Source organism: Limanda limanda, chromosome 18 (genome assembly GCF_963576545.1).
Source record: "Limanda limanda chromosome 18, fLimLim1.1, whole genome shotgun sequence".
NCBI lineage: Eukaryota > Metazoa > Chordata > Actinopteri > Pleuronectiformes > Pleuronectidae > Limanda > Limanda limanda.
In genome coordinates, this window is record NC_083653.1 from 20,108,551 (window position 1) to 20,134,460 (window position 25,910).

The window sequence follows — 25,910 nt, forward strand, 5'->3', positions numbered from 1 at the left end:
GTAAGTATTTCAGCCAGACAACTTTTTAAAAGAAAATAACTTTGACTTTAAAGGTCAATGTGGAGGATTTAGTGGGATCTATTAGCATATAATATACATAATTGTGTTTTCATTTGTGATTAGTCACCTGAAAATAAGACTCATTGTGTGTATCCATTATCTGAAACCCTTCAGAGGGAGCAGGTCTTCTCCCCTAGAGTTCACCAGGTTTCTACACTAGCCCTAGATGAACAAACAACAAACACTGGCATGTTTTTATGTTACTTAAAGCTGTGGTGGATTTAGATATGGGCGGCATATCAAAAAAGTGAATAAAACAAAACAAAAAAATACCCTGTATGGTTATATTCATACATTTTCTATCTCTCAGTGGCATCTAATGGTATGATGTCATCGTGTGGGTCAAGTAACCTTGTTGGACTGTGCACCCCAGATCTAGTTTGTGAGCCAGGCACACTTCTGCCTCCTGAGTGGATCTCACAGTCAGACAGGAGATGGGGAGATGGATGAAGGTACAAGCCAGACGTCAATTGTATGAACAAGCAGATGTTAGTGACGCAATCAGACATTTGTCTCACTCTCCAAAGACTTTCCTGAAGAGAGGGAATGAAATCTGTATTATCCCTGAACCCTTGTCTAATGACTTGTCAAGTCAAGTGACTACTTCTGGTTTTAAAAATAAATGTCTCATAATATGGAAGTTGAAAATTATTCATATTTGATAAATATAACAAAAAGCCTACTTTCAAATAGAACATCTGTAAAATGCATTTCTCCATACTTGCTGAGGAGGAATGATGGATTTGAGTTCTGTGACCATATTTACACACTAAACTTGAGCCTTTTTACTACTGCAACATTACAAATTAGAAGTCGCTCATGTGTAACTTGACATGAATTAACTCTCTGATGCTACATAACAAACTCGTTTACCTTGACGATGAATAAACAAAACGTTTCTTAGTAGCAGTATTCCTGTTTTAGGGGTTTCGCAGATGGGGATCACACCCAGGGCTTCATTCACTGTAGGTTCCCATTATGAAAAGGGCTGAAGCTAGCAGTATTCAGTTTGTTGCAATCTGCAAACCAACCACTAGATGTCACTAAATCCTACACACTGGTTCTTTAAGGTGAAATCAGGTGATTAATTTGTCTTGCTCACTCACCACATACCGGCTAAATGGAGGATCAGTCGATATTTGCTCAGTAATTTGTTTATTTGATTGTTTGTTTGTGTACATTATGGTGTGTGTGTGTGTGTGTGTGTGGTCCTGATGCTGTGCGTGCCCTCTGGAGCAAACCAATCAGAGAGCTTATCAGACTTCACCACCCAACCACTCTGTCTGTCTCTCTCTCTCTCTCTCTCTCTCTCTCTCTCTCTCTCTCTCTCTCTTTCTCTCTCTTTCTCTCTCCCTCTCTCTCCCTGTCTCTCTCTCTCTCTCTGGGAAACATGCCGACGCACTTGTTCATACACACACACACACACACACACACACACACACACACACACACACACACACACACACACACACACACACACACACACACACACACACACACACACAGTCCCCGGGCTCTCAGTCTCGTCCTCCTGCCTCTGAGAGGAAGATGGTACCGTGCACAGTGCGTCCTTTACGCGGAGCCAGGCCGTCACACACCGACTCGCTGCGGGAATTTTGAACTCATCATGCCGGGATACGTCCGATTCCTGCTCCTACTTATGTGCCTGATCCTCATCGGAGAGTGCAGGAGACAGAAAAGCAGGAAAAAGCGATCGTGGACATCGCCGGCGGAGATTCAGAAGCAGGGCAAGTAAGTGATGGCGATTTTAATGTGACTGAACTCTGACCTTCAGGGATCGTCCAACCTCCGGCAGCAGCAGGTGGAGGGGAGTCTAATGCGCGCTCTCCATCTCCTCTGGGAGAGACACAACTCTGTGGAACTGACGTGTGACAGCAAACAGACTCAAATCAGCCCGAAAAAAAGTGGTGGAATCAGTAGCGAGGCAGCTGCTCAGCGGATTTCAGCCCCAGTCCATTTCCAAGAACGCACAGATTAGTCAATATGTGCGATCAGCGCATCATCTGTGGTCCAGATGATGGTGGTCCCTGAGGTGGTGGTCACTAACAGGACCACTGACAGCATCCCACAGCGGCTTCACTGCTGTTTGGTGGTTTTATTGATCGGGAACAAACCGTGCGTAAAAAGGCAGCCAGGGCGCAGGGATCGCTCTCCCTCTGTCTCCCTCTGAAAGCTGCGGATTAAATCCGTCCCTCGGCACAGCAGCAGCATGATATCTGTTCTTTGAGCTTCATACACAGCCTTTCATCAGGAGGCTCCGAGGGGAGCAGCAGCGACTGGAGAGTGGAGGGATATTTCTCTTTAAGCCTTTCGTTTGGCTCCTATGTTAACCTCAGAGCACCAGACATCCACCCAGCAGCAGTTTCACTCGTATTGTTATATAAAGTGCACGAACTGGTAGAAAAAGATAAACTCGGATTTAATCTTTAAGCAAACTGCACCAGGCACTAGACAATATTATATTCCAAGTTGCAGTCAGTGGAACATTAGATCTGACATTTCCATTAATGTTTCCCGTTTTTTCCCTCCTGACTTTAGTCTCTTCTGAAAATTCTTTATTGAGAAGCTGGAACCATGTTTATTTATATTTTGGATTATAAATTATGTGTAAAAGGTTGATTTAATGTGTAAATTTAGTTTAGTTAATATTTTCTGCATATTATATATATATATATAATATTATTTTATATGGCAGAAAAACTATGGTCTACAATTAAAACCAGTGACCAATAGAAATCAATCAAACATATAAAAGCATTTTTTTATTATGAAGTGCAAAAGAACCCCTCCACCCCCCCTCCCAAAAAAAAGATAATTTCTCTGAGCCACTAAGCAACATGGGTGTCTAACTCGCTCCCTCCTCCCACTCCTTTAAGTGTCGAGCTAAAGCACGTCTGGTGATGTTCCATTATTTCTTCTCCTGCAAATCTCGTGCAAAACCAAATCAACCACACAAATCTCCTACTAATGAGTGTTGAGTGTGCATCTAAAGCCTGATAATGTTGCTCCTCTAAGTCGATGGTGTTGTTGCCCAAGAACTATTATTAAAAGCACATCACTGTTGCACTTGGTGGTATGTGCTGTCATTACCATGAAACATGCACTCAAGTGCATTTGGACTCAATCCCATATACATCATCCTGCTGTCTGAAATAGTCCCCAGGGAACCAAATGTGGATTAATCCATCACTAAAAATAGTCCCCAACTGTTGCATTATTTCCTCGTGTTTGTGTTGCATTTGCGAAAAACTATAATGACCAGTGTAAATGACTAAGTCCCCTTTTAATGGAACTATAGTGCATTTGTGGAGTGTTTGTAAAGATTAATTTTATTCAGTGTAGGAACCGACGGCCTTGGTGCATAGAACCAAAGATGACTGGCAAGTCCATCTCTGTATCCACGGAAATATGCCCACGTTACAATGCTGCTCCTTGAGATTTACATCCATTACAAAGAATCATGTAGTGCCACTGTAGAGGTCGAGTCTTTATGTAGAGAGGAGGAAAGTAAAACACAGTGCACATCATCCACATCATGGAGCACTGCATTATTCTGCTCTGCTCGGGTGAATGTGTTCAAATCGCTGCTTTCCTCGAGAGTCGACGTGTGTCAAGAAGACCAGGGTGTGACAGGCCGATGCACAACGCACGACGCCAGTGCGTGTTTGCCTGCAGGGCGTTTAGACTGCAACACGTCCTCCCAATTTTAAATGACAAAATACAGAGTGGCTCCAGCCTTTCTGAAAGGGCACAGCGAAGCTTTTTCTGCTTTTTCTGCCTGTATCAGCAGAAGGGCACTGTCTCTCAGGGATTTCCAAAGCTGTTTTAAAAGATCCCTGTTGAAAAATTAATGTGTTTAACGCTGTGGAAATGTTTGGTTAAAGTTTGGTTTGGGAAAAGATCATGATGCTGGTTCAACAGCACACTGTAGTTGTCATGGTTACAGTAAGTTGGTTTTTGCATCCAAATGTATTGGAAATTTCCCAAATATATGCAAAAAGGTGATTTTTATGCTTGTTTCCATCCACAAGTGTTAAATGTGAATAGTAGGATTTCTTTCATGAAAGTAAGGAGTAGGTGGCGCTAATGGTTTCATCTGATGCCATTTTCCCTCTCTCCTTCCTCTCCCCTGGAGCTTGAGTGACATGTAAGTCATGTAATTTCAATATGCCACCATTTATTCGCCGAATCAGTTTCCGTTGCACCTCATTCATTTTTACGTTTTATTGATAAAGTTTTCCAAATCCTCCAAGCATAAAATCTTTTTTGCGTTAGTGTAAGATTTTGTTGAAATTTTCTGTTTCCATTTAGTTGTTTTTTTCAAATGCAGAGGGAAGCCTCCCATGTTTGGTTGACGCTGTCATTCCTCTTTGGAGGACACACTTGGGCATTGGCTTTGTAACACATCTGACACGCATGTGTGAATTAAGCATGTGTGTTCTCACAGTGTTGCACTGAATGTGTTTGTAATATAACCAAACTCATTTTTTTGATCCCTGTGTTTTAGTTGTTGAAGCTTAACTATACTTATATGGTTTAATGTATGTATTAGAAGTAGTCAGAGGTTTAGAATCTTCCATTATCACTGTTAATCTCTGCTGATGGAGAGAAGAAGAACATGTTTAGTCCTTTAATGCAATCTGCTAACAGTAATACAAAAAAAAGGGAATAACACTGCTTTTCCTTTGAGGTCAAACTCTGATGTGGCTTTAAAAACTTCTCTCTGTCCGTCTGTCTGTCTGTCTGTCTGTCATCAGTCCTCTGACGAAGAAGCTTTCAGATGGAACCAAATCCAAAAAAGTGAAGACCAGCCACCTTCTGCGCATAGACGACCATGATTTCACGATGAGGCCCGCCTTCGCAGGTAAGACCACCGAGCTGATGTTGGTGACAATCAGAGAACATTTGTCCATTGTGCTAGTGTCTTTAATTGGTCTAGCACAATGTCTGTTCTACACCTCCTCAAACACTCAGTTGTTTTTGTATGTTGGATGTTGTTAGCAGAGCTTTTCACGAACAGTCTATGGTGCAGAGTGAAGTTAGAAAACGTTGTGTTCATCCTACCTGGTTTATCTGCAGTGACGATTTTTTAAGTGAATGTTTTTCATAAAATTAAGCTCTATCTTCTTAATTACTGTTCACATGTGTGGTTTATATACAAGTTTGAATGATTTACTGTACCGGTGTTCATTTTTCAGACATTGTTGGTTGTTTCAGAGGTCTGTTATGCAATTGATACAATTTTCATACGCAAGGTTCACAACTTTTTTTAAATACAAAGCATCATAGCAATAAAACGAATAATGCGCTTTACTTTGAAGACACATTGCTTCAGAGGAAGGAATTCTTCGACTCCCATGAATGTCTGTGTCTCAAAAATAATAAAATTATCAAAATTATCTGGCGCGACAGTTATTAATGGTTGCACTGCTATAGTTTATGCGATGATGTAGAAAAATACATGTTCAACTCAATCCACAGACACACTGTTAGCACCCCCCCCCCGCTCCTGCCACAAAGCCTCACTCACATTTGTATTAATATTGAACGTATCACATCTTCAAATCGCTCCACACTCAGTACTGCACGTCCTTAGGCAACTCACAATAGACATGCCAAGTGTGAGGCCGACTAGATGGATGGCTCATGAGATATGCGCTCCACATACACACAGTCAGACGTGGAATAATAGGAATTTCTTATTTTTGACTGATATCTCACACTGACTGGATTAGAAGCTTTAGCTCAGCAGTGTGTTGACTCCGACTCTGTGTCTCCGCTGTTGATGTGCACCCCCTGTTGAACCTGAGTGTGACTGGAAACAGAAAAGAAGCTGCTTTATTTTCCCCACCTGTCTTATTTTCCACTCCACTGCCAAATCTTTATGGAGACAGAAATAGAAGCAATGTAAAGCATGCAGCCTCCAAGTTAACAACAAAAAATGAAACAAACAGAGAAATACTCAGCAGGTTCTACTGGAAGATAAAAATCCCCTGCTGCTGTAGAATTATGGTTGCTGACGAGTTTATTCCTCTGCCAGATGTTTTTAAAGCCCTTATTCGTCAACTGTGATTGCGTGCATTTCCCTGCGCTGACACCGATCAGCCGTGTCGGCAGCAGCAACAGTCAACTTCAGGGCACTCGCTGCGTCCTTGCTTTACACCCTGAATGTCAGGACAATGGCGATGCCTCTGGGATTTCAGGAGCCAATTAGAAATAAGAAGCTTATTTGTTGAACTTACGAGTTGCATTTCCTGGTGTTTAGCATAAACAGGCCCGGCGTGTGTATACAGGAGGAGGTGGTGAGCTAAACGAATCGTCCCACAGGGAAGTCTCCTCTGGGGCCACAGCTGCAGACACATATGGGAGTGGGACCCCACTGAGCCTCGTCAGCAGAAGCTCCAGCAGCAGAATCAAGACGTAGAAGCAGAAGAAGAAGAAGAAGAAGAAGAAGAAGAAGAAGAAGAAGAAGAAGAAGAAGAAGAAGAAGAAGAAGAAGAAGAAGAAGAAGAAGAAGAAGAAGACTTTTGAATAACTTTATTTATGACACATTGTCAAAATAGCTCTTAACTACTCAATTTTGTGGAAAAGACAAAGGATAAAAACATTATATAAACTCACACATCATACACCAACCCTTACATTTTAAAACCAGAGACTGGTTGTCCCACAGTGAGCACAAGACCTGTCCCACTCCCCACACAGCCTTGAAACCCTCCAAATTGTCCGTCAATGTGAAATAAGCATGTTCAATCCTCAGCCGAGCTGCCAACAAACCCCTCAGACATTTTGTTCCTCGCGACTTATCCAGGTCGCTATCTTTGCATTTGAAAAGAGAAAATTCATTAAAACCATAGGGTGGTTTTTCCTTGCTATGTATTTGGGTCCAAAAACAAAGAGGGGCAAAGAGAAGACCTCTCCTACCCCCACTCACTCTTGCAGTTGCTTAAAAGTGTTAGATAATCTAGAACAGGACACTACTAGGTGTTCTAGGGTCTCTGGCAGTGAGCAGAAAGGACATCTCCCTCAGTGCTTGGGTCCAGGTAAACTCTGTATCTGTTCCTAGCTAGAGCTCCATGTAAAATCCTCCACTGGATGTCTGGAAGAAGAAAAAGAAGAGGAAGAAGAAGAACGTGGTCATCTCCATCAAACTTCACCCAAAGCTGACTTGTGTAAGGAGAAATGAAGTGTAAGCGCACAGCGGATGCCATGGATCCTTGGGTGCTTCAAAAGGAGCGGCTGCAGTGTTACTAATGAAAGACTCTTACACAACCACTTCCTGTTTGCTGGGAACAGTATGGAGAATGAGGCTCTTCGGGGGGATGTCAGTGAAGACACGGAGCAAACTCCCGAGTTACAATCAGACAAATCCTCACTGCAGAGCATGTTATCGTCCCAAAGCACACAAGACACCGCTTTGTGGGGAAACCTGATCCCGAAGAACAAAGAGGATGAATAGAGGGATGTTAATCGTCCGGTTACGATTCATTCGCTTCCACAATGTGCTACACTGAGCAGCAGCGGGTGCAGTTTGTATTATCAATAGTTTGCAGGTTGCCACTGGGCTGTCCCCCCCACTGTGGCACATTCAGGCAGAGGAAAGGCATATTTGTCATCCCACCTAGTTCAGATTTTCCTTGGTACATCTATTTATGGAACTACACCTCCCTGTCTGCCTCGTGTTTGAAAAAGAAAATAATACATTTGATGGGGTGGATGGGCCTGTCATGCATTAGTCACATTTGCATTAAAGAAGCATGCAAGCAGCATGTTTTCTCCCTTATCCCAGCGTGTGCGTTCGGAAGCGCACTCCATCGAAACGCATCCCCCGACTGGGATATCTCCAGCCTTAGCCCTGTGGGGCCTAATGGACGAGCCAGCTGCATAATCTAGTCAGGGCCAACCAGCTGTGGATTTACAGCTGCTAATCCATGTAGAGAGGAGCAGTCCGGTATCACGAGGCGGAATGGATAGGGGGGGTTTCTACTTCTATTCTCAAACACATGTGTAGGATTTACATGAGGACAGTTTGATCAGTGGAAGTGTAAATGGTTTGTGTGCATATAGAGCTTTCCTAGTCTTGATGACCACTCAAAGTGCTTTACAGTACAATTTGCCATACTCCCATTCACACACATTCATATAGTGCATCTATCAGCGGCACTTCTATGAGGTTATTCTATGAGGGGTAATCCGGAGCTCAGCATCTTGCCCAAGGACACTTTGGCATGCAGATGAGGAAGACTGGGATCGAACTTCCGACCTTCTGGTTCGAGGACGACCGCTCTACCCTTCAGCCACAGCCACAGTGATTGAGGAAATTAACGTCTTATCTGTAACTGTAGATTTGTTACTTCAAAAGCTTCTGAGGAGTCAATCACAAGTATTTATATTATTAAATGAAATACAAGGTCGTGGATGTGTTGATTGTGAAGAGGGTGATCGGACGATTAATGCATCCTATGTCCCTTAAAACCATATTACGCAACTTTTGAAAAGAACAATTAAGAAGTAGTTTGAAACATACAAAAAAAGTACCTTAAGAGATTCAGTATGCTGAGAGGTTTTGCTGCTTAAGCCTTAAATGCTCTAGTAAAAGACCAATGCGTTTCGTTTTTGATACAAACACTTGATACAAACACTATGTACACTTCCCAGCAGAAGTGTAAATACCTGACATAGCACATAATTAAAATATACAAAATATGTATTATAAAATACGGGTAGCAGCAACTTATAATATAAATATAGAAAAATTATATAAATAAAAAAATAAGTGAATAAATAAACCCAGGGAGCAATTCTTACCGAGCAGCAGATGTGGCTGACGCAGTTAATATAACGGTACGGTGAATAAAACACTGCTTGTATCATTGTATATTTGTTGAATATGCTCCTTATCAGAGTCAGTTAACTAAATTTATGGCTGGTCTTTATTTGTCCTGGTGTTTGTTTTAGCCCATCACACTTAAACATTTTAATGCTTTTATTTTCAAAGTAAAACAAGATCTTAACGTAGAATATAACTCACTCCCTCTGCGGCCACTAGAGGGCCCCCATTATCCCTTTAAATTCCCCACATTAAAATTATATTATACTACATTATACAAAAATACAGTATTACTATAAATACAACACATTTTTAGTATAGTATGTATAGTATTAACTAGCCAGGCTGTTATAATAGGCTATGACATAATTACAACATAATAAACTCCCAATACCTCTATCAGAGTAATACAACTGATAAAATGGATAATGTTAGAATTGTCAATAGTATTGGTGGCACCGAGGAGGGGGGTCCTCCCAAATCCCATTCTGTTTAGGCTTGATCCGGCCCTGCTGCACAAACACAATACTACAAAAGCCGGACTATAGCTGTTTAGCCTCATGCGTCCAGATTTTATGATAAGCCTAGCTGTGCTTAACATACAGACATAAGATAAATATCCATGACTGATCAGGTGGACTGATACATCAAAACCTATTTTATTTCTAAGAGGAGGACTGCTCTTTGTAAATTCCACGAATTAAAACACTAACAAAAGACAGAGGTTGGTGACATTGTAGATTAGCATGAAACATGGATCCAGAGATTTGAATTCTAAAAGCTATTATTTGAAAATGTGGCTTTTAAAAGGTTCAAAAGTGGATTTTTATGATTCTGGCAGGTGACTGCATGAAAAAGTCTGGAAATTTGTGATAATGTAAGAACTCATTATCTCAGCATCATATGTAACATAGATCTCGTAGTTTTTTAGACGTTTCAATGGAGAACATTAACATACTATACCTTTAATTGTCTTTAAAAACCTTTGTTTTCCTGAGATAACAGAATAAATAACTTGTTATCATGAGATAAGTCTTGATAAAGCCAAATCATTACAGGAACGGTTGCATTCAGTGAAGCAAGGTCAGATGAGCAAGAGCTTGATCATCACATCATGTTTTTTTCCAGTTACCCAAACACCTACATTCAGTTAGTTTTTCAACCAAAATCTAATTTAGGATCAAGCATTTATAAAGCACAAAGCAAGTGCAGAAATAGGCTTATTTCTGTAGATGAGTGTTCAAGTCATCCATCAGTCAAAATATCAGATCATGAGCTCAAAGTAATTATCCCGTTATCTTGGGAAAACAAAGATTCATTATCTCGAGATAACAAGTTAATTATCTCATGATCACAAGAAAACCTTTGAAATTAACTCGTTATCACGGGAAAACAGAGGGAATGTATGATTCCACGTCGGTTTAGGGCTTTTGTACCACATAGATGCTAAAATGTTGGCTTTTGTACATTTTTCTGTATTTTCTCCCTCATGCCTAAGACAATAATTCCATCTTAAAGTGTAAGGCATGGTATTAAATGGAGCTGCTGAGGTTCGGTGGAGCTCTTGGGAACTGTCAATATGCCTGTGCTGCAGGCTGCATGAGCCCATTAAGTGGGCAGTTATGCTTTTGAACTTTGACTTACAGTGTTTGCTTCTTTGTGATGTTGGCACTCACAGTGTTGTGGTGATCATGTGTGTGGGACTGTAATGTCTGCCTTCATGCCCTATTTGAACGCAGCCCACACAGAAGCAAACTGCAGGATGCGAGGGGCAACTAGAATGATGAAGTGGAGCGTCTCCGTGACGCATCCATGGGTCTCATCTGATAATCAGTGACGTAGAATAATTCGCTGATGCTCAAAAGCTCAAAATAGCAAAAGGAAATCTTCTGGCAAAACCAGGCGCAGGACATATCGTCAGTGCCCGACTGTCGCCTCTGAACACATTAACCTCGCTTTTTCAGCCTCAGTCTGCAGCCAACGTTTTGAACACTGAAGCACAGAAAGTAAGCTTCCATGCCCTATAATTTAGGACACTGTGATATCCCTCCTTCGGCACAGACATTTTCCCCTCTGCTGTGTCCTTAAAGTGAGGTTCAGCTCTGGCTGCAGCTTCCTGTGCCCCAGCTGCAGAGAGGGCACAGACATTTCCACTCCATGAACACCACTGGTCCAGACTTTCTTTTTCCGAGCAGGTGTCTGGTGTTACGTCTGCTGCCTGGCTTTCAGCAGGTGCTCTGGCTTTTACAGAGTCTGGCACGTGATGTGTGGCATATGGTGTGAGAGGGATTGGGGAGGACTCTCTGCTGACAGCTGGGACTGGGCACGAATTAATATCCCCTCTTCCAGGTAGCAGCTTTGCTGTGCCACTAGTTATGTAAGGCTGGCACCATTACTGCTGCGCAGATTAAAAAATACTACCACAGCCAATGCGACTTTCAATACACAAATAACAGAAGGATGTGCAAGTTTAGTTTTTTCCATTGATGATAAGGCTACTCTGATCCACTTCCATATCCCCATAAATCCCAAGATGACTTTAAATTAAGATTAAACACATGTACATATATGTAAATATGTAAATATACATATATCATCACGCATGCAAATACTGAGTTCAGTTTATTTCAAGTAATCATTGGAGTTACCCATCATGGTGTAGCTTGTTATAGCTGTTATTTTGGGGATTGTGTAAAAGAGGATGGGCCTGTGGAAGGAATACAGATCACAGCAGTGACTGTAAATAATTCTTTGCAAACTGAAGTATTTATTTATTTATTTATAACAACTGTATCAAATGGCTGTAAAGTGGGTTTCAGGATAATCTTAAGCTGTCTTACTGCAACTTTTTTGCTTTTTGGTCAACTCGTAACAGTGTATATAGTTGCAGAAGGAAAAAGCTCTTAAAAAAAATAACATGTACTCTGCCAGCTCAGCACCAAAGAGCAGACAGACCCAGCTGGTGAGAGTATTAGAACATTGAGCAGCCAAAGAGACAGATCTTTTTCTCAGGAGGTGGTGCAAACCAAAACGGAGCTGAAAGACTCTTTCATCACTTTCATCAGCAACAACACCCATGCCTCCATGAAATCAGTTTGTGCATGTTTTGAAAAAAAATATTCTCCTTTCACCTGTTTATTTACACCAGTTTCACCATCATAGTGTTAATGCAGACCAGGCTCATTCATTACAAAAAGCCAATTTGCCCCCTATCTGACAGCTGGAGTTCATCTAATTTTCCTGCGATGACCCAGAAGTGCCCTCACTGATTCTCCATTCCCTCTCCTTCTTTCTCTTCTTAAAGCAAAAAGAAACTTCCAGTCAGTATCATTCATTCCCTGTGTTACACATTTCATTGCGATGTAATACTCAGAAAAGAGAAATCCTATAAATTTGACAATAATTTCATTAGACGAAAGATCATGCTGTATCCAAAACCAAAATATTTAATTCTCTGTAGAACATGAATGTCCTCATTAACATCAGTAAAACTTTGTCTGTTAGATTTTTGATATGTCTTGTGTACAACTCAAAATAACCACTACACAAACAGGCATTTTCTGGTCCTTCACCTCATAGCGCAGGTCAGGAAAGGTCATCAAGCCTTAATAAAGATATATCCTCAAGGGACAGTGATTACCTAATGACCTAGACCAGACACAGTTACCCGGAGGTAGTCTGCGATTTCATAACACCAGCTGAATATTTCTAGGACTTTTCCACTCCCAACATTGAATTCCAAAGCAGTGTGTGCACTTCGTTTAACTGTTAGTGTGGGTGGGTGGTGTGTAGCATGTCAATGTTTTAATGCAGGACACTCAACAAACTTCTGCTGTTGATGTTGCTTTTTGACACTTTGACATGGGATCATAGGGTTACTGATAATTTATGCTTGGAAAATTATGTTGTAGTTGCACATCACCGATGGAGACAGTAATCTTTGGCTAGGTTTAAAAAGAAACAGCACCCCAAGGTTCTGCAGTTGCATCTGGGGACTTAAAAATGTACATTTGTTTTTTTTTCTTTAGTTTTCTTGCAAAAATAAAAACGTTTTCTAGCTGTAGAAATATTTATTTATGTAATTCATATTTTTTCAGGGATATTTTCTATAACTTTTCACAAAGTCTGAGAGATAGACAAACACACTTCCCATCAAGTTACAGCTTCACACCTCCAGCTACAAGTAGAAACTCTTTTTTTACTCTTGAGCTGACGAGCCAATCAGCATGATTCCCGTTGATTAACCGATTGGAATACGGTCCACTGACCATCAGTGCTATTATATGTAACTCATTAACCAACCAGTGTCTCAAAGGAGTTTCACCTCAGTGAACATTTTGCCCTGATTGAACAGTGTGGATTCGTCTGATTGGATGGTCTAAACACTAAGTGTGAGACATTCTGGTACAATAGTTTACTCTTCTTTATATTGTGCCCTCAGCTTTGCCGTACGGACTGAAATCATCACCTGTTCATATGTTCAGACAACACACACCAGATATCAAACCAGAGAAAAGTGTGAATGCAACTCTAATCTGTTTAACTGCTGTAAATCTGCAGGTCCTGCTGTCCCGGTCGGCGTGGATGTTCAGGTGGAGAGTTTGGACAGCATATCCGAGGTCGACATGGTAAGCAGCTTGAACGTGTTGAATGCCACATGGTAACTCATGGTAAGGTTATAGGTAAAAATGGATTACAAGAAGCTGGACTCATTCTGCAAAGCATAACTTCAATCTGCTGCAGATACTGAAAACAACAGAAATCAAAATAGATTCACTCTGGGGGGGAAATTATGGAATTAAATGGATTATTCCGACTCTCTAACTTAGAATTCAATCAGGTTTTAAAGCAAAGACTAACAGAAACTGAAAATGAGGAGATTATGGTAGAAGTAAAAGCATAATGCCATTATTAAAGCTACTCCTCCAGTGGATTATGTTACTGGTGGAAGACTTAACTCTAGTAAGTCTGTGTTATATTCAGTTTGCAGTCGTGTATATTGCTGACTTCCATAAATGGCACTTCTTCTACAACATTTGAGCAGCAGAGCGAACAAAACTCTGAAATCTAACTTTTTAAATTGGACACATTAGAGGCCAAACAGAGTTTAATTAATGAAAAGAAATAAAAAGCAAAGGCCTATATCAGCTCTGCCATTGGCTTTTGACGGCTGATTTTAGTTATATTCATTAAAATGCTTTCAGTTGGATAGTCAGAGTTAGATTATGGAAGCTCAATGGCAGGAACTGTTTATTTTGGCTCAAAGTCAGAATAAAAGAATGTTGAGTAATGTAATTAAAGCAACCCTCTGTTCAGGAACCATAAATTAGATCCAAAATTGTCATCCTGATGTTGTGTAAACTCCTGTTTGCAAGGACGACCACGGATTAAATTTCAATTGGATCCCAGGGTTGTGTCTTTATTTGATTTGGAACAAAAATGATTCCCGAGGACGGCTGCTCATTATGTCATTTCACCAAGCTCCAGGAAGCTTAACAATTACAGCAGCAAACTATATTTTTTACAAAAAGGTGATTTTAAAGAATACAATTACAGTAGTGTTATTTTATGTTTTTATGGAGAGAGCGAAAGCAACTAGCAGTCTACCTCTGTACTCTCTGATTTTCCTTCCCAACAAGAATAAAGATTATTTGTGCATTTATTCACCTACACAGAAACCTATTCAAGTAGACAGCAAAGGTTTTCTAGCATTAGCCACCATTAGCATCTGTTCATACTACACCAACTTCTTTATTTAGTAAATATCTAATACATTACAGTTATTACTCATCTGAGGGATTCAGACTGGACTCATCTTACGCAACATCAAAGGTACTTTGATGGGGAGTGCCAAGAGTACAATGTGTTGCTGCAGCCATTATTATAAACTGATCTGGTCTTATGTAATGCCATGAGGAGAATGGGATAAAGGATGATCTCCCGTGACAGGGGGTAGTGCAGGCGCTCCGGCCTGCATAGCAACAGGGAGGACAGAGGCGTGAAGAAGAGAGTGATCTAAGACCAATAGAGGCTGTGGACTGTGCTTAGCAGACATATGCTCAGCACTTCAGTTGACCATGAATGTTTAGTCATAAACAATCCATATAATCCAGCACCCACAGGCCGCAGCGGTGTAATCCCAGAGGAAAGCAATAAAACAGATTCTGCGAGTAGAGAGACCTTGTAGTGTGACTTAATCCAGGAACTGTTTCTGTCACCCCCCCTCCCACCCCCACCAGGACTTCACCATGACCCTGTATCTGAGGCACTACTGGAAGGACGAGAGGCTGGCCTTCCCCAGCTCCACCAACAAGAGCATGACCTTCGACGGGCGACTGGTGAAGAAAATCTGGGTACCTGACGTGTTTTTCGTCCACTCCAAGAGGTCTTTCATCCACGACACCACCACGGACAACATCATGCTGCGGGTCTTCCCAGATGGTCACGTCCTGTACAGCCTGAGGTGAGGACAGGAAACATCTGCCCTCGCAGGGTTTTACTCAAACAAACTAAATGAGACGAGGCAGCTCCATGAGATTTACATTCTGCGATAATTCCCCAGGGTCACAGTTACTGCTGCATGCAACATGGATTTCAGTCGCTTCCCTTTGGACTCGCAGACATGCACGCTGGAGCTGGAGAGCTGTAAGTATAAATATATGCAATTATATTTGGCTCCTAATTACTGAGGGCCCATAGCATTTTAGAAGCATGTTGCCTGACACCATATACAAACACATAATTGGAATTTATCAGTAAGCAGTTGATGCATCACAGCAGCAGAGAATGATAAATAGTGTATTTTCACACCAGTACTGCATTTACAAATGATTCTGTTGGTTATCAGAAATTCTAAAATAGTTGCTAAACTGACCATGACAGTAGAGACAAGCAGGCCTTTAGTTCAAAATCATTATATTAGAAGCAGGTTTTTCCTTACTTTACTTTGTTAGAGTATTCGGGCCATATGAAGAACAAATTCAGAGATTTCAAGAATAATATTCTAATATTACGGGAATAAAGTCATAATTTAACCCCCAAAAAGTTGTAATATTACAGGACGACAGTGGTAATGTAATGAGAAAAATAACATATCAAGGGACATGGATTAGTTAACTCTCAACTCATTCTGGATCCAAAATCCAGAAAACTAAGAAACTTTATCGCACACAGATTGCAATCACCCACTACCAAACATTTTTCTCCTCCACAAAAGAGACAAGTTCCTTCAAGTCTATGCAAATCTCTCCAGAATAGAGTGTTTGTTGCGCAATTGTCCCCTAAAGATCTGATACTTATACTATATATATTAATAATATGGAGCTGATGAGCCAAAAAACTATTTGGTTATGTGTGAAACCTGTAAAATGCTATAAAATGACCCAAATCCTAAAATTATGACTTTATTCTCATAACATTACGACTTTACTCAAAATCTTTTTTTCTCTTTAAGGGGTCCCTTTACTCTGCCTTATTCGTTCCAAAATGCCTGTTTAAAAAAACATTTCAGAATATTTTATTGCTTGTTGGTCTTAAGTTGTTCAGAAGTTTGTCGATGTTTACTTTTCAATTCAGGATACAGTGCACTTTTTATACAGCACCAACTCCATTAGCACAGCATAATAAAGTAATCAGGTCATACTCACCCCTATATGTTAGGTCCTCACATAAAAACAGATATTATGTTTATTCAATAATTATTTCCAGTTGCTTCAAATGTTCCTGCTCTTCAGTTTCTGTATGGAGATTAAGACAGTGAATTGACATCTACTGCACCTGTAAGCCATCATCTAATTTTGCAGACATTTATTATTACATGAGGCTTTTACTTTGGAAACATCTGCAGGATGCTAACGTTGTACAGAGAAGCTGATTTGTTCTGCTTTTACTTCAGAATCAGCCATTGCTTCATCTGTATCTTCCATTCCATTTTCAATTCTGGCAGAGATCCAGCTACTGCTGCTGGTACTGACATTGGTTTAACTCTACACCCTGTGCTCTGTGCTTTATGCTCTGTGCTTTCTCTCCATCAGATGCTTACACGGATGAGGACCTGATGCTGTACTGGAAAAGCGGTGATGAGTCTCTGAGCACCGACGACAGGATTTCCCTGTCGCAGTTCCTCATCCAGAAGTTTCACACTACCTCTAGACTGGCTTTCTACAGCAGCACAGGTAACACAACCAAAGGCTGAGTGGAGTTTTACATGGATACTTTCAAAAGGACAGATTATCCATTTGTCCGTCAAGTCCCTAGATTTACTATGCGGCATGGAGTAAATTAATTAATTGATTAATATAAACTCAAATTGAAAGGACCTTAACATTACCCCTGAATTCATACCTTATCTTATCCTGTTTTGTCTAAGGGTCTGGTGGCGAAATCTACTAAATAATATTAAAAGGTTGCTGGTAGAACAAGAACACAAAATACATATACATAATACACAAGTAAGGCATTTTGATGGATTCGTATTTCCCATTCTACACATGGCAGTGCAGAAATACCTTTATTATTTTTAAAAAGTCTCCTATGACCTACATTTCGTTAAATATGGTAGCAGAAGAGAGGCAAACGCATTAATACAGAATAAGGATAGAACATTTTCTAGCTGAGGTGAAGCTGTGGGCGTGGCAGTTTTTCAGCCAGGCAGGAGCGGTTGATGTTGCTTTACTTCATAAAGCCAGATACTGGTCTAGCCAATTAAATGCCAGTACTGGTAAATAAGGAGCTGTACTTTACCATACCTGCAACTTCTGTAAGCATGTTGTTAATATGTGAGTGAATCAATGACATTGATCAGGTCAAAATTGTTCATTTATCAGTTGTGAGACCAGCTACATTAGAGCTTTTACTGTGAAAATAACAAGTCACATTTTCCTCGTCCATTTTTGAGCTATCTGAGGTATGTTAGTTGCAAGCTCAGGGGTGCTGGGGATTACTCTAGCATTGCTTGTTACCAGCAGTGTCAGTTAGGTCCATGTAAGTTTATCGTTTCAATTTTCTCTATAAAAATGTAATTCAATTTTCTAAACTTCATTTACATACAGAAAATTGAACTGATAAGTGTACCACTTATCAGTTACAATATACTGGAGCAGTTACTGCTTTGATCAGCGGCCAAGTCGACAGTTTCATCAGCAGTCGGCTGGAGTTTAAATACCCACTGAAGGCTGCACCTGAAAGCATCATTGATTCCCTTAGATTTCCTAGTTTTACACTTGAGTGAGCTGATTCGTTGAGTTCAGAGACTGTTGACCCTGCACTAGAGTCAGTCTTGCTTGACTTTTTTGTTTAAGAAAGTAGCTGGTTGCTCACAGGCCAGTTGTTTTGAAAGTGGAGTTTATCTGTTTTTCATTTTACTCTAATTTATTTGTGTTTCTTTACTTTATTTTGAGAAACTATTTTCCAAAGTATTTCTTACAACATTTAACTTCCATCTTATATATATTTAATCAAGCCAATGGCGGAAAAGGGAAGAAGAGGAACAACACAACACAAGTATTCTGCAGTCAGTCTTTTGTGTCATTATCCTTTTAATTGAGCCACGATTTAATCAAATCTTCAGCCACATACTGTGTGTAGAGAAGAAAACATAATCACATCCCTAATAATTCCACAACATATTATAACCCAAAATTATTTATTTTCTCAGAGTTTTTATAATTGTAGCTAATAAATAATAATAATAATAATAATAATATTATTATTATTATTATTATTATTATTATTATTATTATTATATTAATGCTAATGATCCTGTTCTATTTGAACTCCACATTAACTTCAAAAGGGTGTAACATGAACTAACTTCTGACTCAAGTGGTCTTCAGTATTGTGCCCAGACTTGAAAATGAATGTCTTTGTTTTTCTCTGTGGAACTTGAATTAACAGGTTCAACAGGTTGAACGCAACCCAGATAGACAATGTGTAATTATATCGTAGAATTATTCTTTTACAAAGTCAGCAAATATCCTCAACTTATCTATGATTTTGGTGTATCTATATTAGTGAATCCAAAATGCTTCCTGACATCTCAGATGCTTCGGCTGCAGGTATTCTACATTTTCTTAGAGCTTTTTCATGGAAGACGTTTTGACAGTAGCTAAAAGCACAGTTAGCAAGATTCTATTCAGCCACTTCAGTTCCAGGATACTGGCATTGTATGCGACACTTGAACAGTACAGAGACATTGTTATACAACAGCGAATGTAGTTCACATTCTCAGCTTTAAACATGAGCTATAGCTTAGTTTATGATGGTTAATGTGGCGGAGAATACAGACGGTTGCTCTTACAAACAAAGAAACGTAACTAGAACAGATTATTAAAGATTCAACATCTGTTTTTTCAATTTGAAATATTGTGTTATTTATTATATAAATATATTATACAACACATGGCACCAGGGAATGAAGTTAAATTACTTTTTAAGTAAATAATTCAATTTGAAGTCAGTCGCAACTTTTTTCACAAAAATCAATGACCTAATTACTCACTGATGACCAAAGACAGAGGTAACCAAAGATATAAAGTAGCTCTACGTGAGGTAGAGGCTCTTCACTTATGTTAAATAAAACCTTCTTTTTTTCCAATGATATTAACAGTGTATAGAAAGGTGAACTCTTCCTCTGGAGAATATTTGAACCTTGGGAGCTGGAACACTGCTGGGAAAAACACAACACTGGTCTATTTTAACATACTGCATACATTCCCTCCACATTGTTTTCTGTCATAGATATTTGGATCCAGCACAATGACCTCTTTTCTGCTCAGCTGCTGTTGTGTTTGTTTGGGTTTGTTTTATAAAGGCTCTTATATGCTTCTACGTATCAGTTTCTCGGAGAGGGCTCCACGATGGGCGAAGAGTCTTTTTGATTTTTACTTGTCCGACCACTGTACGTCGAAATAAATTCACCGCCAAACCCATAGGTGGTGCAACGGAAGACGAGCTCAGAGAAGCCTACCCCAATTTTGGGAAGAAGAAGTCCACGTGTGTCTGTTTATCTCTGTCTCCCACACACTGAACCATGGCAACTAACAGAACTAAATAAAGTGACACCCAGCGGGTCAAAATGCTGATGTTATCGTTTCTTAGCGCAGTGGTTCCCCGGTCTTGTTTCCGTACTGTGTAGCTTGAAGCTAGACGGAGCTAGCAGCTACACGGAGCTAGCTCCCCTCCCAGCTTCCACACACAGTCAGCAGGGACTCCCGACACTAACTACTATCCAGTGTTTGCTTCTAACCTGGCGGTATTATAGAAACAGTGTCATGATAGAAGTGGAATTAAAGTCGTGACGGCGGGTTCTTGCACTGTTACCACCTCAGTTAGCATGGTGGCTAGCCCGCTAGCCTAGCCTGCTAGCGCCGTTTTGAAAGCTCGTTATAACCGTATGTGACCGTGCACACATGCCGTCAGTGCTCTAACGAGCCACCGTCAGCCGGACAACTCCGCTGGCTTAACACACACGTCACATTAATCGTAGAATCGTAGTTTTGTTTGGGTTTGATGCTACAGGGAAGGAAACAGGAAGTTTGAGGTCCGGAAATGACGTCGTAGGGAAATTATATAGTTCGCGGACCAATCACAGCCAAGAGCTGTCCGTGGGCTCTCCGACATGAAGACGGACAGTTAGGAAAATCAGACGTGTACGAAAAGCTGTCCGAGGCGCTCGGAGAGGGCGTTCCACGACGGATAGGGCGGTCTTATCTATCCGTTTTAAAAAATACGTACAAGCATAAATTGGCCTTAAGCCCTGAAGATCTCTAGCGTCCCTGTGCAGATGAAGGCTTTTTGTTGTGTTTTTCAAATTCAAAGACCACTGACATGACAATGTGGAGATGGGACAATAAATACACAACAGGTCAATAAGAGTCTGAGCCGGAAATATCGGCAAGTTCAGGGCATACAGATTAGTTGGTCATTTGACCTTGTTCTTTGTTTATATTGTCACTCTAGCACACCATTCCTCTTCTTTACCACTGACAAATGAAGCTATTTGTTAACTTTTATTATTTCTTCCTTGTCTCCAGGCTGGTACAACCGTCTCTACATCAACTTCACCCTGCGGCGTCACATCTTCTTTTTCCTGCTGCAGACCTACTTCCCCGCCACTCTGATGGTCATGCTGTCCTGGGTGTCCTTCTGGATCGACCGCAGGGCCGTCCCTGCCAGAGTCTCATTAGGTCAGAGGATATGCATCACAACCACTGTCTTGCATGTGTCCAAAGCACATGACAGTGATTCAAAAGCATAACTCAGTTAGCACAGGAGTAGCCCAGAGGGTTAGTGGCTCGTTTTCTGCTTCTTTCTGAGGATGAGATTAGTAGATCAATATTATCTTTGGATTAAGCGCTGCAGTCAGAACATGGTTAGTTTATCTTATATACTTATACTAAAAAGACTGGAACCAGGGTGGAACCGCTTTCTTTTGCTCTGTCCAAAATAAATATTTAAGGTATAAGCTTTAGGGATGACATGACTGTTCCCAAATGTGAAGCCACAGCGTCTCATCACACACAGTCTGCAAAGTTTTCCCTTAAATTCCATTTTCAATTCATTATTTGGGGGGGAAACTTCATGATTGACAGCTGAGACTGATTGGTTGAGCATGTCTATCGACGGGACTTCGCTACAATGGCTCTACCCCCGATTGCTACTGCGAAGATTCTGGCAGGGAAGTTTATCTTCCTTTCTGGGTAGTGGGAGGAAGTGAAGACACATTGTTTACCTTTATATACAGTCTATGGTCCTCACCCACAGAAGTGGTGGCAGTGCCAGATGCATTGTTGAAAAGGGTTGTACTTAATTCCTTTCTTTGCTTTGTTCTGGGTGTAACATGCAATATTCCATTTCCTTTCAAATCCAGATGTACTTGGACCTAGTGAGATTACTTTGCTGAAGGGGCAACTGTTCTGATTGTGCACAAAGTTAAAGCTCAGGCGAGGATCTGTGTGTGTAGCAGAGTGTTACGGGGGAGGCTGTGGCTGAGGGGTAGAGTGGTTGTCCTCCAACCTGAAGGTCGGCAGTTCGATCCAAAGTCTGACCCGTCTGCATGCCGAAGTGTTCTTGGGCAAGATGCTGAACCCTGAATGGCCCCCCATAGAATAACAAAGTGCTGTGAATAGATGCACTGTATGAATGTGTGTGTGAATGGGTGAATGTAAATCTGTACTGTAAAGCGCTTTGAGTGGTCATCAAGACTAGAAACGCGCTATATAAATACAAAACCATTTACCACATATTACTCTCTTGATAATATATGCCCTGCCCTGCCATAGTCTGCTTACCTGAGAGGATAAGTGGTATAGCTAAAAGATGGATGAATGGCTGGATAACGTGCCCTTTAAGTTCTAGTGAAAGACTTCTCATTTGCTTCAGACATGGTTTTTGTTAGTATATTGTACAGTTGCTTTTTGCTGCATCGTGATAGAAATGAGCCAGCAGTGCATAACACAAGCCCATCGGCACTCAGATGTACAAAAGTGCATTTGCTATTTAAACAACATGGTTGCTGGACAGGAAAAATAACAGCTGCATCGGTCGGAAACTAGCAAAGGAACTTGCCTTGCGCTTGGTGTAATAGTTGTAAAATGAGACCCTTTGAATTTTTGCACATTTCATCTTAACACATACAGAGAGTTAAACAACGATTTGTTGTATTTTTGGGAAACACAGAGTTTGCCAAGGTAGCAAAATTGCTAGATTTAGTGACTTTAAAAACCCAAGATAGACTTTAATATCAACACTGACACATTTAATAACTTTTTTAAATAGGTGTTGAATCTTCCTCATATTTCACCCAAAAACCTTTTATCTGCCATGCTAACATAAGGTTGTGCTTTCCCTGTGCTTCAGGTATAACCACGGTGCTCACCATGTCCACCATCATCACCGGAGTCAACGCCTCCATGCCCAGGGTCTCCTACATCAAAGCTGTGGACATTTACCTCTGGGTCAGCTTTGTCTTTGTCTTCCTGTCTGTGCTTGAATATGCTGCAGTCAACTACCTGACGACAGTGAGGGACGGAAAAGACCGGAAGCTCAGGGAAAAAGTCAGGGAACAGGTACAGAGACCTTTTCAGAAATGGCAATTGCTCCCAAATAATGCTTATAACTGTTCTACCTTTTATTCAGTCTTGATCCCTTTCATTTTTGCCATCCCAGAACCTCCCTTGCACCTGTGGCATGTCCCATACCAGGACCATGATGCTGGACGGTACCTACAGCGAGGCAGACACTAACAGCTTGGCAGGGTACACCAGAGCCTCCATGATGGCTGAGGACGCGTCTGAAAAACAAGAACGAATGGTGGTGCATCTCTCTCTGGACAACGAGTCCACGGGGACCAAGAAAAAGGGCATCCGCGGCTTCCGGATAATCCACAACACCCACGCAATTGACACCTACTCTCGCATGATTTTCCCTGGTGCCTACATCCTTTTTAACCTGATCTACTGGTGTGCGTACTGCTGAGTGTGTGTGTTTCAGCCTAAACTGAAGCAGTGACAGAAAAAAAAAACTGCTAAACCATTTCATTGACATTGGAAAAGAGATAGTTGTTCCCAAACTGCATGATCAGGTGGAGCAGCGAGTGGAGCGGACAGATGGCTGAAAAATACTACAGGCTTCTGGGTGTAAATTTCACTGACTCTCGCCCATGTCACCACCGGACTGGATCAGTAATGCAGTTTCTCCTCCTTTATATAATTATATCATAAGCTCATAGGTACTCCAATCACATTCCAACAACCGGGTGGGGCTAGTTGCACAAGTTATGCTGTTCCACTAGTCTACTGCCAGTTATAAAAAATTTATAAACTGAATCATTTAAGACTGACATGGTAGCCACTTGTCTCATTGACTTGTATTAATTTGGTATTTGGCAGCACAATCAAGGTTTGACAGATCATTTACTCTAATTTTTCTCTGTTTTGGTCTCCACCATCTCCCAAGGAAAAAAGTTGGCTCTTTGGGGAAAACAAGGTTCATGAGAGAAGAGAATAAAGGCCAGACATCCAAAACAAGTAGTTAAAAGAATCTAAAAAGCTCTGTGGTGTAGTAATTATTTATGGATTTATCACTATAGTAATCCCCTTTACATTGCATATAGTTATATCTTTGGTTGATACAGAAATTTTTTATTTGCCAAGCTTTAAGATTGTCACAGCTTTTTAAAACTGAGGAACTTATATGTCTATGTGAAGCTGGACTGTTGTGAACTGAGCCACATTCAGACTCTTGTCTTTGTGCAGCCAGGCTCTGCCTAGACGTCCCTAAATAATACTCTCTATTTTTCATTATCAAACTGTCAAAATATTAAAAGCATATCATTTGACTGCTATTGTCTCTTTAACCTTAGGAGCTGACTGAGTCACATTACTGAACAGTTAATGAGGCAGTAAGTGAGCTAAATAGCAGGCTTTCTTCCCTGAAAATCACTCCAACTACAGTGACAACATTTCAGGTCAACTGACAGTCAGCGTTCCTTCCCAGTATTACTCATCGACTGCTGTTGACATTCTCCAGACGACAGCAACTGATAAAGCCAGGACTAAACAGGATGCTACCACTGTCTGGCAGTAAAGTGTGTATTCATTTATGGATTTGCGGGCTTCATTGTTCACTGACTTACTTTTATTTAATATTTATTTATTTATTTCTTAAGCGTCAATGGATACACGTGCCATTATACCTTAAGTTGGCAAAGAAGCACGAAATGGGGGTTGTACAGAACTGCTTGATGCATGCTGCAAGACGTGCAATACTGTATCTTTTGAGTTGTATATTTCCTAGAAGGAGTTTAAAACATGATAAGCTTTAGCATTGATGTAAACCAACTTGAACCGCCTTAAGTGAAGATTTTTTTATACACACACATGGTTCTAAAATGAATTTTGTTCAATTTGTTTGTTTGAGAACCATGAGTGACTGCATAGTATTCCTTGAGGTTTTCTCAGCAGGATTTCATTCGGGTTTCACATTTTATTTTATGATGTGGGAAGCAGAGGAAACTGCACCAACCACACATCTAAATTTCAGTCAACACTGGGGCAGCCATAGTAATTGCTTGAATCAATCAAAGACTGTGTCCGAAATCACTCACTTATCACTAGTATAGTCCACCAAATAGTGAATTTTCAAATATTGTGCTGTTAAAATATATTGTGGAAATGTTTTCTTCCCCTATATAGTGGAGTCATTGTCACCCACAGTTCATGAATGGTGGCAATATATACCATCAAGCGTTCCTCCTACGGCATTGACAGAAGGACAAATGGCAGCACATACAAATATCTGAATTATCATGTTGATGAAGACAGACAGGTGTACATTTGCCTGGATTTTCACATTTTACTGTGGGTTTTTCCATCAGCTTACTTTGTTGTTGTTGCACTTCATAAACCTTCGAAGCAATTACGTAATCACTGGCTTATTAAAAACCAGAGTGGTGTCTGAGAGCATCGTTTCTTTTGCTGATGGTCTACTACATGGAAGGCCCTTAATAGTGAGAAGGGCGTGGGTGATTTCGGACACACCAATTTATTTTTTCACAAAGATCAAAGAAAGAAAGTTTTTCAGCTCTCTTTTCTTTTGGTGGCTTTATTTATGTTTGTTCTTTCTCTTACAATAACTGTACAACTACGTCCATTTCATATATGCTTATTGCAATATTTCGAGTTTGCTATTGCTTTGACCTACTATTGATTGGTCAAATATTTCTCCAACCGGGGGGGGGGCATTGCAGTGCACACAATCCCAGACATATGATTCAGCAGGCAAAGCTAGGTCTGTCCCACTCCTGATTGGAAGCTAGGATAGCATCACCTTGGCTCTAGCTGCGTACATGCCGCACAGATATGAGAGTGGTGTCGATCTTTTCATGACACCCTCAGGAAAAATTTGACTGCTCTTCTAATGGAAGGTCTCAACCTAAATCTTCAGTTACCATTATGCGCTTAAGCTTCAAAGCAGCAATAAATTGACAAGACTCAGGCTG

At 40.7% G+C, this 25,910-nt stretch overlaps 1 protein-coding gene across 1 annotated transcript; it reads left to right on the plus strand.

The window, feature by feature from the left end:
• The first annotated feature begins 1,687 nt into the window (after positions 1-1,687).
• On the plus strand, positions 1,688-24,226 carry LOC133024419 (gamma-aminobutyric acid receptor subunit rho-2-like). Its single transcript, XM_061091523.1, has 9 exons — positions 1,688-1,812; positions 4,839-4,945; positions 13,472-13,539; positions 15,151-15,374; positions 15,474-15,556; positions 16,945-17,085; positions 20,944-21,096; positions 22,769-22,965; positions 23,078-24,226. Exons 1-9 carry the CDS (start codon positions 1,688-1,690, stop codon positions 23,384-23,386), a joined length of 1,407 nt encoding a protein of 468 aa, XP_060947506.1. The 3' UTR covers positions 23,387-24,226.
• The last annotated feature ends 1,684 nt before the right edge of the window (positions 24,227-25,910 follow it).